At 48.8% G+C, this 17,561-nt stretch overlaps 1 protein-coding gene across 1 annotated transcript in view; it reads left to right on the plus strand.

The window, feature by feature from the left end:
* The window catches only part of LOC127225033 (ubiquinol-cytochrome-c reductase complex assembly factor 1), an 84,673-nt gene extending 71,771 nt beyond the window's left edge, over window positions 1-12,902 (plus strand). Inside the window, exons 8-10 of the mRNA XM_051188310.1 lie at window positions 2,577-2,654; window positions 8,414-8,527; window positions 11,306-12,902. Of these exons, the coding sequence (XP_051044267.1) occupies window positions 2,577-2,654; window positions 8,414-8,527; window positions 11,306-11,440 (327 nt within the window). The 3' untranslated portion in view covers window positions 11,441-12,902. The remainder of the gene's footprint in view (window positions 1-2,576; window positions 2,655-8,413; window positions 8,528-11,305) is intronic.
* The last annotated feature ends 4,659 nt before the right edge of the window (window positions 12,903-17,561 follow it).

The raw sequence follows: 17,561 nt of genomic DNA on the forward strand, positions 1-17,561 counted from the left end.
GCATCAAGGGCCCAGTGGGGTGAGCTTAGTAGCTCAGGAAGTCCTGCAGATCATGTGTTGCAGTGATCAAGCTTGCACTGTCTTCCAGAAAGGGACTTTTCTATGATCTAATCTAGCCTGGGTAGTGATATGAGGAAGCCATCCCTAGCTGTGGCAGCGACAGCAGCTCACAGCAGCTCACAGGAGTAGAGTCTGGCTAACACTGAGCTCTAGTCCTATACTTGGTTCTCCTCAGGCAATCAGCAGCCAGCCATCTTCTCCAGGAGAGGGTGCATTTGTCCCTACTCGGGCCTCTCTGGAAAGCAAGAGCCTAGCTTTGCAGAATAATATTTGAGGGAATCTTTGGAAATACCCTTCAGGTGATGAAATGGGATCATTTGATCCCCTCTAATGCCTCTCTGATGATAACTTGATTGTGACCTTGGATCTGTCTCTTTCTTTGGGGTCACTGGGCCAGGTGATCCCTGAAGGCCCTTCCGGCTTCAAAGCCAGTTGGCATGATGCAGTGTGTAAGCTAACTGCAGACCGAGCAGGTTTGGTGGTGCCTTGCCTTGTGTTGGATGCCCTGATGTGCTTTTTGACTCTGGTCATCTTGCACATTTAGGGGAACAACCAGTACATAAGTTAGGAAGAACCCAAGTGTATTAAAAGGGCTAGCTGACCTCTTGTCCTCGAGTGATGGAAGGAACCCTTAATTCTTGCCTATTCTGACTCTCACCACAGCACATTAGATGAAGCAGTAGAAAGAAATATAGTATATTTCTGCAATCATAGAAACACGGAAGGTATCTTCAGCAAAAACAAAGCAAAGTAATTGGTGTCATTGGCTAGAGCATGCTATGAGTGGCCCCTGCTTTTGTTTGTTTATTTGAGGTGCTGAACCTGGGGCCTCACACATGCTAGGAAAGCACTTAGCCCTGAGTATATCCCCAGCCCTGGGTAGTGACCTTGCCAAGGATTCAGTATCAGTATTCCCTTCTTAGCCCCTGTCCTGGGCCAGGTGTTTGGGTGCCAAAATGATTCAGTCCTGTTTCCCATGACCCAAGCTTGAGTTGCTCACAGACTTGTGGGAAAGACAGGTATATAAGCAGCTCCAACCATATTGTGTACCTAGGGGAGAAATACAGACAGAACCCTGAGAACACAAAGGAGCAGTGGTTAATGTGGCCTGGCTTGAAGGTGGGTAGGAAAGGTCATGGTTTGCACGCCCAGCTCCCACCAATCCCAGACTTTCCGTCCTCGAACTTGACAATTCTCTCTTCACTGTTGAACATTCTCCATGGCTGTACAGCTCTGAGGCTGCTTTTAGTTTTAGTTTTGTATAAACAAACCAGGTCTTACTCACAGTTCCTTGTGTTTGCCGAGTTCGCTGACGTTTACCAAGACTTCCAGGGTATGTTGTTAATGAATGAATGAATGCAGATGAACTTCTGTGCTCTTGAAAACAGGTCTTGTGTGCAAGGCATTTAAAAGACAAAATCGCCTCAGAGAGGTTGGCTTGCTGAAGACCACATCCAAAATATATAACAGAGTTAGGGTTGGCATCCAGGCTTTGCGAGTCTAAACCCAAATCCTTTTGCCTTTTCTGACCTTCAGAGACCAGTTGTGAACCCCAGGATAAAAGTCACTCAGTCTTTGATTTATTATATGTTATGATTCAAATGTAAACTGTCCCCCTATAGGCACATGTGTCTGGACATTTAGTTTCTAGGTGATGGACTTGTTAGAAGGCTGCGGAACCATTAGGAGGTGGCAGCTATCTGGAAGAAGTATGTTGCAAGGGCCAAGCTTTGAGGAACATAGTGGGGCCTCACCTCTAGTCCGAGCTTTCTGCTTCCTGACTCACCAAGACGTGAACTGGCAGCTTCATTTCCCTGCCATTTGCCCACAGCCACATCATCCATTGCTCAATGGACTGTGTCCTCTCGAAACTGTGAGCCAAAGTGTGTGTGTGTGTGTGTGTGTGTGTGTGTGTGTGTGTGTGTGTGTGTGTAGGTCAAAGAACACCTTGTAGGTGTCACTTCTCCATCATGTGGGTCCTGGGGATTAAACTCCAATTGTCAGGGTTGGTAGCAAGCACCTTTGCCTGCCAAACCAGCTCAGTGTCCCTTTTGTTATTTGTGAGACATGGTCTCATATAGCCCAGGCTGTATGAGCTTATTAAGACCTTGAACTTTTCACACACACACACACACACACACACACACACACACACACACACACACACACTGTGCTAGGGATTCCAGGAGTGGACTACCACACCTGTGAGTAATTGTTTGATGCCTATTTTCCGATGCTAGGCTGTGTGGTCCTGTAATTAGATGCTGTTTCTGAAACTTTATGTTGATCAACACTAACACAAAACTGACATGCAGTTGAAGGTTCAGTCATTAAAATGAATGTAATTTTGAATCAAAATCTGAAAGAAGTGGCGGTCTCATTGTGGAAAATCCTGACAGCCAAGGGACTTGAAATGGACTGGCAGTTTAAACTGAGTCCCCTTCTCAGTTTCAGGAGCCTATGACAGCTAAGAGACATCATGCCTTTCCTTTACATTCACACTTTTGTTTTTGCAGGTTAATTCCTATATCCTAAAGAAGAACATGGCTTTCATGACAAACAGTTTCTATGCAGCAATCTTGGGATATGATGAGGTAAGATCATTTGCCAAGCCTTAGGCCACAGTGACCTCCCCCAACAAAGGCCCACCAGCCTTCCTCCCTTCCAACTCCCTTCCTCTTTGAAGATTTTTTTTTTTTAATTTATGTGTATGTGTCTGCTCGTTTTTTAAAGTTCACAAAACTGTACGTACCTGCTTGAAATACAAATAAAGACCAAGTTCTTCTCCAGCTCCAAAGGAGAAGTCATCATAGTTCATCAAGTCTCCTTCTGGGTGCCACCTGTGCATAGACGGCGGTTTCCCCGCCTCCATGCAAATGAGTTAGACCTCCACACTTGTCTGCAGTGCCTCGGGCACAGAGCTATGCTTGCTGAGCAGTCACAGTCACAAACTGAAAGTCTGCCCCCTGGATGCCAGTTCTCCATTTCCTCCTCGCCCCAGCCCCTGGCCACCACAGTTTTTACTTTCTGTCTCTATGAATTGACTAGGAACTCATGTGAGTAGACTCTTACAGTATTTGCTCATCTGTTGCTGGCTTATTTCACCTAAAGCGTGTCTCCAGGTTCATCCATGTTGTATCTGTGTCATTTCCAGCCCTCCAATTTTATTATGGAAATTTCAAGCATGTAGAAAAGTTAAAAAGATGGTGTAATGAACACCTGTATACATACTCACAGCATTCATCATACCTCATTTTTTCTTGATAAATGATGTGCTTTTAAACTCATTTTGTGGTTAACTCCTGACTTTATGCAAGCACTACCTCCTGGGAAAGGGTCCCCAACTTCCCCAGGCTTAGCTCATTCCACCTGCTCTGGTGCTCACAGCCCTTAGCAGCATTAAGTCTGTCACCTGGCCGGGTGTGGATTTCTTCTGGGAAGTGACAATGCCCAATTGTTTCTGATGTCTAACATGTGCTTGGCGTGCAGTGAGGAGGGGAAGACGTGTACAGTGTAGGGCTGGGTAGATCACTTACTCAGAATTCACGAAGCCCTGGGTTTGATTCTCTGAACTGAATGAAACGGCATGGTGGCACACGCCTGTAATCTCAGCTGTCACGTTCTATCATCAATTTATCCATGGTAGGGATTGAACCCAGGGCTTTATGCATTCTAGGCAAACCCTCTGCCAACTGAGCTGTTTCTAGCCCATTGGACACTTTTTTTTTTTTTATTACCCCTTTTCATTGCTTGAGAATTCCATGCATGTATATCATGTGTTTTGTTTAAATCCACCTCCCATTCCCTCTTCTACAGCTCCCCCCACCACCACTTTTCCCTTCCAACTTCACCTGCTGTTTTCTTTTCTTGTCTCTTGCCCCCCCCACACACACACACCCGAGTTTACTTGTGGCTGTCTGCTTAGGACCATCTACTGGAGCTTCTCATAGTCTGCTCCTAGGGACACCTTAGATTTGTTCCCTGCGCCCTTTGAAGGCCTTGATCCAGTAGGAGCCACCTGGTGCTTCAGTAAGCACCCAGGTGACATAAACAGGAAAACCTGGCAAATACTGGGATACTTTCTAGAAATTTCAGTGTCAGGAACCCATCACCCAAAGGTACTGAGTGGATAGCTATAAAAGATCCCAAGGGGCTGGAGAGATGGCTCAGCAGTTAAGAGCACTGGCTGCTCTTCCAGAGGACCCAGGTTCAATTCCCAGCACCCACATGGCAGCTCACAACTGTCTGTAACTCCAGTTCCAGGGAAAACAACACCCTTACAGACAGAACACCAATGCACATGAAACAATATTAAATAAAAAAAAATAAGAACAAAAAAAAGTTCCCAGATGGTTTAGATGTATAAGTCCAGAACAGCTTCTGTCCTTTCTGTTTTTCTTCCTTCCTTCCTTCCTTCCTTCCTTCCTTCCTTCCTTCCTTCCTTCCTTCCTTCCTTCCTTTTATTTTGTTTTTCAAGACAGGGTTTATCTAAGTAGCAGTCCTAGCTGTTCAGAAAATTGCTCTATACAACAGGCTGGCCTTGAACTCAGAGAGAGCCTCTCTCCTGCCTCTACCTCTTGAGTGCTGGGGATTAAAGACCAGCTGATCCTTCCTATTCTTTGTTGTTGTTGTTTTGTGTTTTTCTGAGGCAGGGTTTCTCAGTGTAACAGTTCTGGCTGTTCTAAAACTCGCTCTGCAGACCAGGCTAGCCTGGAACTCAGAGATCCGCCTGCCTATGCCAAGTGCTGGGATTAAAGGCATGTGCCACCACTGCCTGGCTGATCTCCCTGTTTGTAAAGGCCAATTCTTTGCACACTTCTTTCCTAACCTCTCTAGATCTCTTGTGTTATTCTGCATTTCAGTACCCATTTAACAGCTGTTTTGGCATGTTTATCATGAGTGATAGATGAGGGATATGTTGGTGAATCAAACAAGCGTGGTTTCAGTCTCTTTCCCATTGAAGTTACTGAGATGGGCGGCACACAAGCAACTACTAAGTAAGCAGAAAAAATGCTTAATTATGAATAGGGGGCACCAATAGACAACAACAGTGGAAGATACAGTGTGGATGGGGGGGGGGGGCTCTCCAAGGACTCCTTCTAAAGTAAAGGCTGACGAATGAGGAGGCAAAGGCAGCAATGGATGTGGTCTCACCAAGGACCTTAGCATCTGTTCACTGCCCAAGACTTTGCTGGGCTGCCTTATCCCTCCTGGATTGCAAGCCCCCTGAGAGCTAAGCCCAATCCATGTGATTGTGTTCTTAGCATTGTGCTAAGTGCACCACAACTTCCTCTCTGTTACTCTAGACCCTAACTTCCTAGAGAATGCCTTTTTTTTTTTTAATGCCATGAGGTAAACCACGGGTACCCTACTAGATTGTGAGAAATTAGCCCCGCACCCTAATGCTTGGTTTCTTTCTCCTGCTTCTTGACGTTCACATTTGAATACTCTCCCATTTGTGTTCACTGAGTTACTAGCAGTCTGATGGAAAGAAGGCTTCTGCTGGTTTGGTGTTGGAGTCTGCCCTTTTCAGCACACCAGTACTGTATGTCAGGGCTGTGTGATGGCTAGGCAGGCACCATCCCCTGACCTTAGCCATGCAGGCAGGTTCCTCTCAACACCAATTACCTTGATAACCTCTGAGTCTCAGTACTTATCTTTCATGTGGGGGTAATAACACCTGTGCTGCGTGGTGCAGGTAGTCATTAGACACTAGCTGGCAAAGAGACCTGGTAATCTGGAACAGGTTCTTTGCAGGGCTAATACTTCCCAAGTCCCCCTTCGCCCTCTTAAGTGTTCAGGGCCCCTGTGTGTGGATTTGCCCTGCCCCAGCCATCTCCGCCAGCTCCAGGGATCCTGGACTACAGCAAGCCATGACTCCCCTGCTTCTCTTCTTCTGGGCTCTGTTTCTCCAAGCCCCTGTGACACTCCCACCCACTCCTTCCCATATCACATAAGTAGGTCTCTGCCAACAGCGTCCTGCCAGTGCCCAGGGCACTTCACACACAGGCGGGCTGTTGTGTTAGCAAATAGCTTGCGGGAGGATGATGTGCCTGAGCTTGTCCTTGGCTGTCGTTAACATCTGCTAGAAGAAGCGGATTTCCCCAGCTCAGCCATCACACACCAGGCCAGTCTTCAGCTGTGGAGCTGTGGGTTATTTAACAGAAGACATCTCGAGCAGGTGGAGTGCTTTTCCGCCTATGTTAACCCTCCATGGGTAGGCTGAACTTTGGACAGCTGACCAGTAGGCAACCCTTTTATATGCCACAGACCACGGTATAACATGGACTAAATGTCCCCGTGTCTTTGTAACCCTTACTGTAGTCTTTCGTGGACATTGTCTCTGCTAATGAATGAGAAACTGAGGCTCCAGAGGGGCTAAGGGCTTCTCAAAGGCCACACCGCCAGTGACAGAGCTGACGCTGAACTTAGGGGGTTTGACTCCCAGATCCCATTGTTGTGTCAACTATATTAACTCCCAGCTAAAGCGTGCTTTTGTGTGTATTGTATCTGACATGTTTCACTTTTTAAGGTGGCTTTGCAGACTGGCACAATGGCACATGCCTGTGATTCTAGTACTTGGGAAGTGTAGACAGAGAGGGAGGGTCAGGAGTTCAAGGTCTCCCTTGGCGACATAGAGAGTCTAAGGGCAGCCTTGGGTATATGAGACTTGGCCGCAAAAATCGAAAAGCTGTGCTGGAAAGAGCTGGTTCAGTTAAGGCAGTTACCACAAAGCCTTAGGGGCCCAGCTGGGTCCCAGGGACCCACATGGTAAAAGGAGAGAACCAAACCTCGTAAGTCATCCTCTGACCTTCACTTGCACTCTGTGGTGTGTGCACACCCATGCCCACATCCATGCGAAATCAATAAATGTAATTCTCTTCAAAAGCCTTTACTTTTTGTGTGGTGGTGCTAGGAATTGAATCCAGGGCTTTGAAGATGCTAACCAAGTATTCAACAGCTGAGCCACACCCCCAGGCCACATTACCTCATCTTGTAATTTGAGGATGCTGTAGGTAGAGCAATATTTTCTTTTTACCTCTACTACTCAAGTCCTGGGGTGATAGACATGTACCACCCCACCCATTTTAGAGCAAATGTTTTTATCCCTTTGAGAATCCAAGAAGCCCTAAGACTTGGGTTTAGCCGTAACCATTGAGCCTGGCTGTGGCAGACAGAACTCAAACTTAGTCCATCCAGCCTTCTGAGGCCAAGGCGACACTTTGGTTCTGTGTCCTTCTTTGGCACGAAGGCAGAAGCACTTCTTAGGGCCTTTCCCTTCAATTGCCTTCATCCTCCCTGCCCTAGAGGTCTGGGCTACAAAATGGCTGTAATTGGCCTCTGTAATATCCGGGCTTCCAAACAGAGTTCTCAGTGCCAGGAGAGGCAATAGCAGGCACACAGATAGGCTCTGAGTATGGCCCTATGCGGCCCCGTGTGGCCCATGGCAAACCAATAAACAGCCTGTTCCTTGCCTCAGAATCCAGGCCAGTCATGGCCAGATGGGTGACAGCGAAGGCAGGAAACCTATTTCCCTTTCCCAAAGAACCAGCTACCTTGCAGACGTGTGACCTTGGACCAAGCAGGTATGAGCAGTCCACACCCATCCCCATGCCCAGGCAAACGCAGACTTGCAACGCTGCCAGCCCACACCTTGTGAACAGCAGCAGAAGTATGGCTGCTACACTACCCTTGATGGGTGAGCTTTGCAGACATTCACCCCCTAGGCTAGGCCCAATGGGTAGAGGAGAATGGACCATACCTGGAAGGGTCCAGCAGACATGAATGCCAACTTTGGGTTACCCTAGCCAGTGCCAGGATTCTGAGTGCCAGGATTCTGAGTCCCATGTCCTTCTGTATAGAAGGAGGGTTGAGGAGCTGGAGAGGTGGCCTGGTGGTGAAGAGCACTGGCTGCTCTTCTAGAGGACCCGGGTTTAATTCCTAGCACCCACATGATGGCTCACAATCATTTGTAACTCCAGTTCCAGGAGATCTGACACCCTCTTCTGGCCTCCACAGGAAACAGGCACTCAGGTGGTACACAGGCAGGCCAAAGCCTTAAATACATAAAATAAGAAGCAGCACTTGGGAGACAGAGGCAGCTTTGTGAGGTCAGCCTGGTCTACAGGGTGAGTTTCAGGCCAGCCAGGGCTACACAGTAAAACCCTGTCTCCACAACCCTCCTTCAGAAAAGAAGTCATGCCAGATGTTCTCAAGCTTGCCCGGTACCTTCTCACTCCTTCTGAATCCATTTTTGGTCTCCTGTTCAAATACCCTAGCTTTACTATCATGGCTCTGCAAGACCTGTCCTGTTGTGTGTTCTGGGGGATCCTCTCACTGTTGTGTGTTCTAGGGGATCCTCTCAGATGATCATGGATTGGCTGCTGCCCTCTGGAGAACCTTCTTCAACCAGAAATGTGAAGACCCTCGGCAGCTTGAATTGCTGGTGGAGTATGTGAGGAAACAGGTTAGCACCCTCTCCCTGCTTGCATCTGGTGGCAGTTGAGTCCTGAGTGCATGGCGCTGGCATCTTCTTAGGCTACAAGAGGCTGACTGAGCAGGAGCTAGTTTAAGGGATTCTGACCCAACCTCATCAACAACAAGCTCTGATGAAGGCCACCTTCCTTCCTCCCTTCTTTCCTTCCTTCCTTCCTTCCTTCCTTCCTTCCTTCCTTCCTTCCTTCCTTCCTTCCTTCCCTCCCTCCCTCTTCTCCGTCCCTCTCCCCTCCCCCCTCTCTGACAAGTTACCATTGTAGCCCAGACTGGCCTTGGATTCCTGATCCTCCTGCCTTCATTGGTGAGCCACCAGGCCTAGCTTAAGAATGAGCATCTTTGGCAGGTGTAGTAGAACATGCCTTCAGTCCCAACACTTGCAGAAGCAGACAGGTTTCTGTGATTTCAAGGCCAGCCTTGTCTATAGAGAGTTCCAGGACAGCCAGGGCTACACAGGGAAACCCTGTCTGGAAAACAACAACCAAGAATGAGCATGTTCGTGTCCAGCTGTGAACTAGGCTGAGGATGCCAGGGGCAGGGACTGGGAGGAAAGGAAGAGCCTTGTGCTTTCAGAAAGCTGTGCTATTCATTTGCTGTTCCGTTACCTGCTGGTGCTGGGTGCTGTGCTAAGTCCTACACCTTCAGTCCTGGAAGATGTAGCATGAGGCATGGTGACACCCACTGTGCCCTTTTGTACCCATCTTGTGCCTATGGATTCCTGTGCTCCTGACTGCTAGCAGAGCTAGGCTTCAGGCAGCCCCTGGCAAATGCGTCTAGTTCTTTCCCCTGGCTGCTCTTTGCTCCCCTCTGGCTCTTGAGGGCTCCTGACCCTAAAGCTTCCAGGAGGAGCTCCTTGGGAGTACTAGGCAGAATTAACTCCTGATCTCCTGCCCTAGATCCTGCGTGGATAGGAAACTCGTGCCTTCTGTATGAATGGATTCACTCATCCTGAGGCAGGACGTGGAGGCTTTTCTGGGGTCTCCCAGTGGTTCGCCAAGCATGACTGGCCTCAGAACCCAAGCTGGGTGAATCATTTAACCACTGGAGGCCACAGCTGCGGCAGACAGCTCACCAGCTTGAGCTGTTGTGAGTCACACCTTTGCTTCATGGACTTGGCCGCTGGGGCTGAAGGGGCATCGTGCCATAATAATTCTTAAGTTCACCTCCATGGCCTTGCTAGCCTCCAATAAGCAGGAAAGGGAAGGCCAGATCCCAGCTCTAGAGCAGACAGGGCTAATAGGACCAGCTAGTTGCCTGTTATAAAGCTGGCATACGAGGCTGTTGGTAGCCGGAGCGTAGGGAACCCCAGAAACCGACTGCCATTTGACGGTTCTTCAGATCTAGCAGAGCCAGGGAGAAGGCACTGTGGCTGGAAAGCCTCACCCTTAGACAGGAGTCGAAATTGGCAAAGTAAACACTTTTTTTTTAGAGACCCATCCAATTTTTCCATCTGTCCTGGTGGGCTTGTGCCAGGGGCCATGACGAGGCAGGACCTCCTCCAGGGGCTCAGAAAGAAGGGTTTGCCATAACTAATGCCCCTGTGAGAAGTCTCATTTGACCCCCACTAGAAGTGAGCAATGGTGGGGCCCTAAGAAAGCGAGACGCTTTGGTGGGGACCCAGCTCTGCCGTGCTGTCGTGCCTTAGAGCTCCTGCAGTGTCAGGCCCGTGCTGAGCGCAGGGCTTAAGGACTCAGTCCTGCTCTGCAGCCAGACAGGCACACAGGCAGCCCTGGGGTGAGGCTGCCAGTCTGTAAGGTGTGCGGTCCAGGGTTCACTAGGGTGCTGGGGAAGCCAGGGAAAGGCATGTTCTGACCCAGTGTGCCAGGGCAGCCCAGGAAGCCAGGCCCTGAGCAGCCTCTGGTACTTCACAATATACTGGGTACTCTTTGGTAACTAATCTGCAGTTAAAATTAACAACCCAGGAGGTAGGCTAGAAGTGAGGGAGCTAGAAAGAGGCGTGGGCCGTGGACCCGGAAAAGCTGGGCCTCTCGGCTCAGAGGCCGGGGCTGAGTTCAAGAGGCAGTCTGAAAATGGAACAGGTAGTGAGCTCTTGGAAGAGAAGACGATCCAAGGCCTAAGGTGAAGCCCCAGTCTTCCTTTTCCTCGTAAGGGAGCCTGCCCTGTGGGGTGGGGCAAACTGGGCCCACAGGGCAGCATCAGGACCCACTAAAGGACAGTGGTGTGCCCCACAGGAACTATCCCTGTGCCCCACGAGAGACATCTCCAGCTGCTCTCGGACAAGGGGACAAAAGTTTTGGAAGTGACCACTTTGTGCAGTGTCAGAGAGAAGGCATCGAGTAGACAGGATGACTTCTGGAAATCATCTGTTCTGACTTCTTAGCCTGCAAGACTCTGTAATGAGGGCGTGGCGGGGGTTAAATGCCCCTCGTAGGGACCGAATAGGTGGAGTGGGGACATGATAGGGAATTCCTTAAGCTGCCACCCTTTTTACAGTTCCTTGTGTTGTGGTGACCCCAACCGTAAAATTATTTTGTTGTTACTTCATAACTGTAATTCTACTACTGTTAAGACTTGTAATGTAAATATCTGCTATGCAGGATATTTGGCATGTGACCCCCGTGGGTTGTTCACCCCCAAGGGGTCACACAGTCCACAGGTTGAGAACCACTGAGCTAGGTAATCATTCCCCCAAATAGCATTAATGCCATGATCTTAGAGCTGGACAGTCAGGTTACCCCATGTCCCCTCCACCACCCTCTCTTACACCTCTGTTCCCCTGCTCTATTTGTAGATGCAATACCTGGACTCCATGAATGGTGAGGATCTGCTTCTGACTGGGGAAGTGAGATGGCGCCCTCTGGTGGAAAAGAATCCACAGAGCATCTTGAAGCCCCGCACTCCTACTTACAATGATGAGGGCCTTTGAGGGACTGGCCCTCTGCTCAGTTAACTGGCTGTCTTTGAGGAAACCCCATGGAAGAAGTGCCTGTTTGTCCCAGGACTCTGAAGAAGGTGGCCTGAACTGACTTTTGAACAGCACCCGTTGACTGCTTGGCTCCCCTGTGTTGAGTTTCTTGTGATCCCAGGAGTCAGATCCAATGAGGGTCCTGCTGGGAGGGCCTCTCACTCCCCTGACATGTTCCCTCCCTCAAGAGAAGCCCCAAGTGTACTTCCCAAGTCCCTCCAGCAGCACACATGACCGAGAGCTTTTCCCGAAGGCTGAGGAAGGGATGGGTAGGTTAGAAAGGGCCCCTCACCCAGTGCACCCTGTGCCTAAGAGCAGTTTCTAATGTTAAGTCAAGACGGGTAACCATATACTGTCCCCCCAGCTGTGAGCCATGGGGTTGAAGTAGCCATTAAAAAAAGAGACATATTTCTGCCATGATTCTTCTTTGTCCCAGGGTCTTTTAGAAACCTAGGTAAAGCTGGGCATGGTGACGCATGTCTTTAATCCCAGCACTTGGGAGACAGAGGCAGGCGGATCTCTGTGAGTTGGAGGCCAGCCTGGTCTACAGAGTGAGTCCCAGGACAGCCAGAGCTACACAGAGAAACCTCCTGTCTCAGAAAACAAACAAACTAAAACAGAAAAGAAACCTAAGCAAGACGGTGGGTGCTTCAGGCTCCAGAATTAACTCCAGCTCAGTTAGAGGCAGGGAGAGGTCAGAGGACCCCTGTTGCTGCTCCTGTCTTCCATTCACAGAGGAGTCACTGTCTGGGCAAAGCATGGCCCGCCAGGCACTTTCTCTAGGACCCAGGAGGTCTCTGAGGGCCAAGGGGCTTGTCACCTCCTAAGTCATGTAAAAAGAGGTTTGGAGAACAACAGTTCCTTTGTCACCTGCAGTGACGTCCTTTACATGAGACAGTCTTCCTGACCTATGGGGACCATCCCAAGTCCCAGTCACAACCCATTTTCTACCCCGGCCCCAGCTTCTGAAGCATGAGCCATAAGGGACACCTGGTCTGAGTTCTGAAGGGGCCTGTTCTTCCTCTCTGAGAGTTTGGGTCGTCTCTTGGAAGGTTTTCTGAAATTGAGGAAAGCGGATGGGAACCATCTTGCCCCTCCCTCCCCCATCCAGCTTCCTTCATTGAACTTGCTATAAAATGAGTCATATAAAGAAACTCTATACCGCGAAGTAGACGCCACTTCTGTGAAAACATTACAAATCAAGCCGCCTTCCCTTGCTTTATTTGCGATGCTTTGGTTGCAAGCTCGGTTCTGGAGTGAAGCGTCCTCTGTGAGTGCGAGATAATAACACCTTGTAACTCATTACATCTGGGCACTATTTACATAAACCAGAAGCGAGCCAGGCAGGAATTTGCTGATTAATTTATTTTTAATGGAGTGAAGTATGCCATGCACCAAAATAAACTTTACTGTGTGTACCTAACTGCTCCTGGAATGGATGGAAAAATTAATGGAACAGATTTTGGCTCCTAACCCTGCACATTAATTCATATATAAAAGTTATTTGAGTGTTAACCCATTTGCTGCCCAGGGCAGCTCCCCAGCCACAGATGCCAGCCCACAGCACCATTTTAGCTACTGGGCTTGCTTTAGCGTCAGGGAACCTTGAATTTGCTAGCATTTTTAAAGGTCATGTTATCCTTGCCCACCTTTCTTAGTTTCTATGTTCATGCAAACCTTAGCTGAATCCAGCAGCAGAAAATGACCCTTGCTTTCAGAGACTGTATCCATAGCATCCAGTGTTAAGATCCAGTGACTCAACATGGAGTTGTATTGTGATTCCTGGGGTCCTTATTTGTGACCATATGCATCATGTGACCATATGCATCAGTTGCCACACCACACCCTCTCATCTTCAAGATAAAACTCAGGTACTTTTAGGCCACAGGTTCTTCAGTTTGCTCCCACCTCCATCCCAGCCTGGTTTAACATCTCTCATCCATTCTCCCCTGAGCACGCTGAGCCATTTGGAGTTACCTGAAGAGACCACACTTTTGTCTGCCTGGACCTCATTGCTGCTGCTGCTGACTAGAGAGATCTTAACCTTCCCCAGTGTTCCCTTCTCTCTCCCACAGGCTCTCCAGGCTGTGCTCACTTAGCACCCCTCTAAAAACAGAGGTGACTTTTTGTTCACATCCCCTCCCATACTGCACATGAGGTGGCTTCCATGTTGGGAGGTCACTTACTGTGCACTGTCTTCTCTTCCAGAGGGCCTGGGTTTGAGTCCCAGCAGCCACATGGCTGCTCACAACTATCTGTAACTCCAGGGTGTCTGACACCCTCATACAGAAATAAAAAGTAAAGTAAATGAAATAGAAATCCTACCCAGAGCCCCCCCCCAAGACAATACAGGCTATTGCTATTGCTCTTGGTTGTCCATTAGAACTAGATAGAAGACCCTATTGCCAAAGACACCGCATAGTTGAGTTGCAGGACGTAGAGAAATAAAGGTAAAGCTGAGCTGAAAGTGTCCTCCCTGCTCTTTGTCATTCATAGCGTGGAAGATGCCAGCAGGCTCTTGGGAGAGAGAAGTCAGTGTGCTTACCCAGATGTGAACCCTGCGAATTACAGCGGTAGGCAAGATGCGCCCACTTGTGCAATGGTGGCATGACTGTTACAAGGGTGATCAACTGCTTTCTGATTGGATTTGAGACCCACCCCCTAAGAGTGAATGCATGTCTGGCTCTATAAATCTGGGGGTCAAAAGCGCATGGCTGAGGAGGTCATGGGCCTTAGGGTGAAACCTTGTGTTGTTTTTGCTAAATGGACATGCTGTCAAACCAACCAACCACGTGAAAGTTGATGAGCAGTCTAGACTTTTTTCCTCTTTTGGTGGGAATGGCATGGTCTTGTGATGCCACTAAGGCTGCTCGCCCGCAGCTAGTCATCCTCCCCATCCTCCAACCTGTGAAATACTGTCTTCTAGACATGGCCTAGCCCTTGCACTCTGGACTCAGCATCTGTGGCTACCTGAACAAGACAGGGCCTAGAAACATCTTGGATGGGGGAAGGGCTTTTCAGGCCCAGCCCCTTCCTGAGAAGCTATGGTTTGGGGGGAAGGAGCATTTCTTTAGCAGTGTAGCTGTTGGTAAGGTGCCCATGCCCCAGCACATGGGTGCTCACACCCAGGCTCATGCAAGCAAACCTAACTAAACTCACTGGGTCTCAAAGAAAGAAAAGTCGTGAAAGTAGGGGGTGGAGAGACTTGGTAGAATGAAGGAGAGGATGAGAGAGAGTAATGGGTGAAAACAACCAAAATACACTCCAAACATGAAATCATGTTTTAATAAGAAATCCTACTTTTAGAGTGTGTGGGAGGTTGAGGCAGGAGGATGACTAGCTGCGGGCGAGCAGCCTTAGTGGCATCACAAGACCATGCCATTCCCACCAAAAGAGGAAAAAAGTCTAGACTGCTCAACTCTCAGTGGTTTGCTCATTTGTTTGTTTTATTTATAAAAGTGAGTGCACTCTCACCAGGCCTATATGACAGACGTCGTCCTCAGCATTTTTACTGACCACAATGAAGGGGCTTAAGGCTCAGGTGGCCTAGAGAATTACTCAAGATGGGCTCCACCTCAGACCATGGGGCTGAGGACCTAGCCCTCTCCCTAGACCACACTGCCTCCCTCAGGCCAGCGTGGAGATCTGCAATTGAGTATAAACCTTAGCCAGGCGCTTCCCCACAGGAAAAAGGTGGGAAAGAGATGGCCTCAAGATTGTGTCGCCCCTTTGTCACAGGAAGACATCTATTAGTGCATCAAAAGACAGCACTTTCCCTAGAGGTTTTCGAATGAGGAGCACTGAGCAATGATGTGAACGATAAAATTTAAAAGCAGCTGATGTTTCATTCTGCCCTGTGACAGACACATCTGTCACCTCTTTTCACCTATTGTTTCATTTAAATCTCATCAGCTCATGCTAGTGGAAGCTTGAAAAGGCCCAAGTTTATCCTGTCCACAGGCTCATGTGACTGACAGTCCAGCTCTCTGCTTTAGTTCTGGAGAGGTGTAGATGAAGCAACATCTGTGATGTAGCTACAGGAGAGCTGGGTGTGGCGGTGTGCATCTTTAGGTCCCAGCACTGAAAAGGCAGATAGGTAGGTGCTTCTGTGGAGTTTGAGGCTAGCCTGGTCTACATAGAGAATTCCAGATCAGCCACAGCTATATAGAAACTCTGGCTCAAACAAAATTCACACACAGACACATGGAAGGGGCTAGAAAGATGCCACATCAAAAGAGCACTGACTGCTCGTTCAGAGGACATAAGTTTAGCTCCTAGCATCTACATTGGGCAGCTAATCCAGCTCCAAGGAACTTGATGCCATCTTCTGACCTATGAGAACACTTGCACACACACATGACATTCACACACACACACACACACACACACACACACACTATTTAAAAGGCATTTGCCAGGTGGTGGTGGCACATGCCTTTAGTCCCAGCACTCGGAAGGCAGAAGCAGTTAGATCTCTGTGAGTTTGAGCCAAGCCTGGTCTACAAAACTAGTTCCAGAACAGGCTCCAAAGCTACAGAAATCCTTTCTCAAAACACACACACACAAAGTAAAGCATTTGAGCCTCATGAGCTTGAATGTGCATATCCACAACTGGAAAATACATGGAGATTCAAAATCAGGAAAGCCAGGGGTGCGGACAATTAGGACAAAAAGAATGGGCAATGAAGAAGTGAAGGACTGCTCAGTTGAAGGCATGGGACAGGAAATTCCTGAGACTCAAGCAGACCCCTGGCCTCGGCTGCTAAAGAAGAGAAGGGATGCCTGGGGGAGAGTCTGGATAAAGCATCATTTGACAGGCAGCAGTGAGCTACCCCCTTATCCCACTTCAAGGATTACAGCTTGACGGGAGCATAGGGGCAGGATGGGGCCAGGACGCATTAGCCTTGTCAAGAAGAGCATCTGCCCTTCTAGGCTCTGGTCCTGGGAATGGCAGAGAGAGTCCAAGGGGATATTTCAGAGGATACGCACCAGGACCTGGTGCCGGAGCTGTTCAATGTATTGAAGAAGTAGAAAGGCACAGCCATCAGGAAGCCACTGCAGCTGCCTGGCCACAGATGAGCTGGAAAAGCATCCTCTTGGTTGACTTTGGTCCACATTATAAGTACAGCACTCCAGTGAGGTGTGGCAGAAATGACCACCCCATTGTGCAATGAGAAAGCTCTCTGTGCAAGGTGACCCTGCAGCAGACTGACCAGGGACATGCCTTCCACTCCCTACCTAATTGCTCCTGGTGCACCTTGGGGTACTGTCTGGATATCCAGGGTGGTGGGAGGTAGATTCAGGCAGTAGAGCTGCTCTGGGGAAGTCAGGATTAGACCTGAAGATGAGTGGGACTGCCTGGTATGGTGACACACGCCTTTAATCTCAGCACTTGGGAGGCAGAAGCAGGTGGATCTGAGTTCGAGGCTAGCCTGATCTACAGAGTGAGTTCCAGGACAGCCAAAGATACATAGTGAGACTCTGTCACAAAAAACTAACACAAACAAAAAAGTGTGTGAGGATGCTGAATCCATCCTGGGTATGGAGAGGACATGTAATCATGAATGAGCTCCCACAGGTAAAGTGGGGTGAGGAGCAGGGCAGAGAGGTGGCAGCCCTCAGAAGAGGTGGTATGAAGAGCAACAATGGGTCTGGAGAGGACCTTGGGGAGGGGAGAGCTTCTAGAAGAAATTCCCATGTGTCCTGCTGCAGCATAGGGATCAGAGAGTAAGCCAGGAGGTTCAGGGGTTTCGGATATTCTAGGAACACGGCTGACTGTTGAGAGAGTGCAGATTGCCAGAGATAACGGCAGTACATTCAAACATAGTTTGAGTCTTTGGAGATGTGAGAAAAAAACACTACTTAGTTGAACAGTAAGGATTTTCCTGGAATGTTAGGGACTCGCTGTCATTAATCCTCTTCAAAAATTGAAGTCCTGCTTCAAGAACAAGGCCTGGCCCTGTAGAGGTAGAAAGAACTCTTTCTTTAAAAAAAATTGTTTGTTTTTAATGTGTGTATGAGTTCAAGGTGAGTTCTGGGAAGAGTCTGGGTGCTAGGCTCACCAACAATGGTTCAGAGAGGT

This window comes from Phodopus roborovskii, unplaced genomic scaffold (assembly GCF_943737965.1).
Source record: "Phodopus roborovskii unplaced genomic scaffold, PHOROB, whole genome shotgun sequence".
NCBI classification, from domain to species: domain Eukaryota; kingdom Metazoa; phylum Chordata; class Mammalia; order Rodentia; family Cricetidae; genus Phodopus; species Phodopus roborovskii.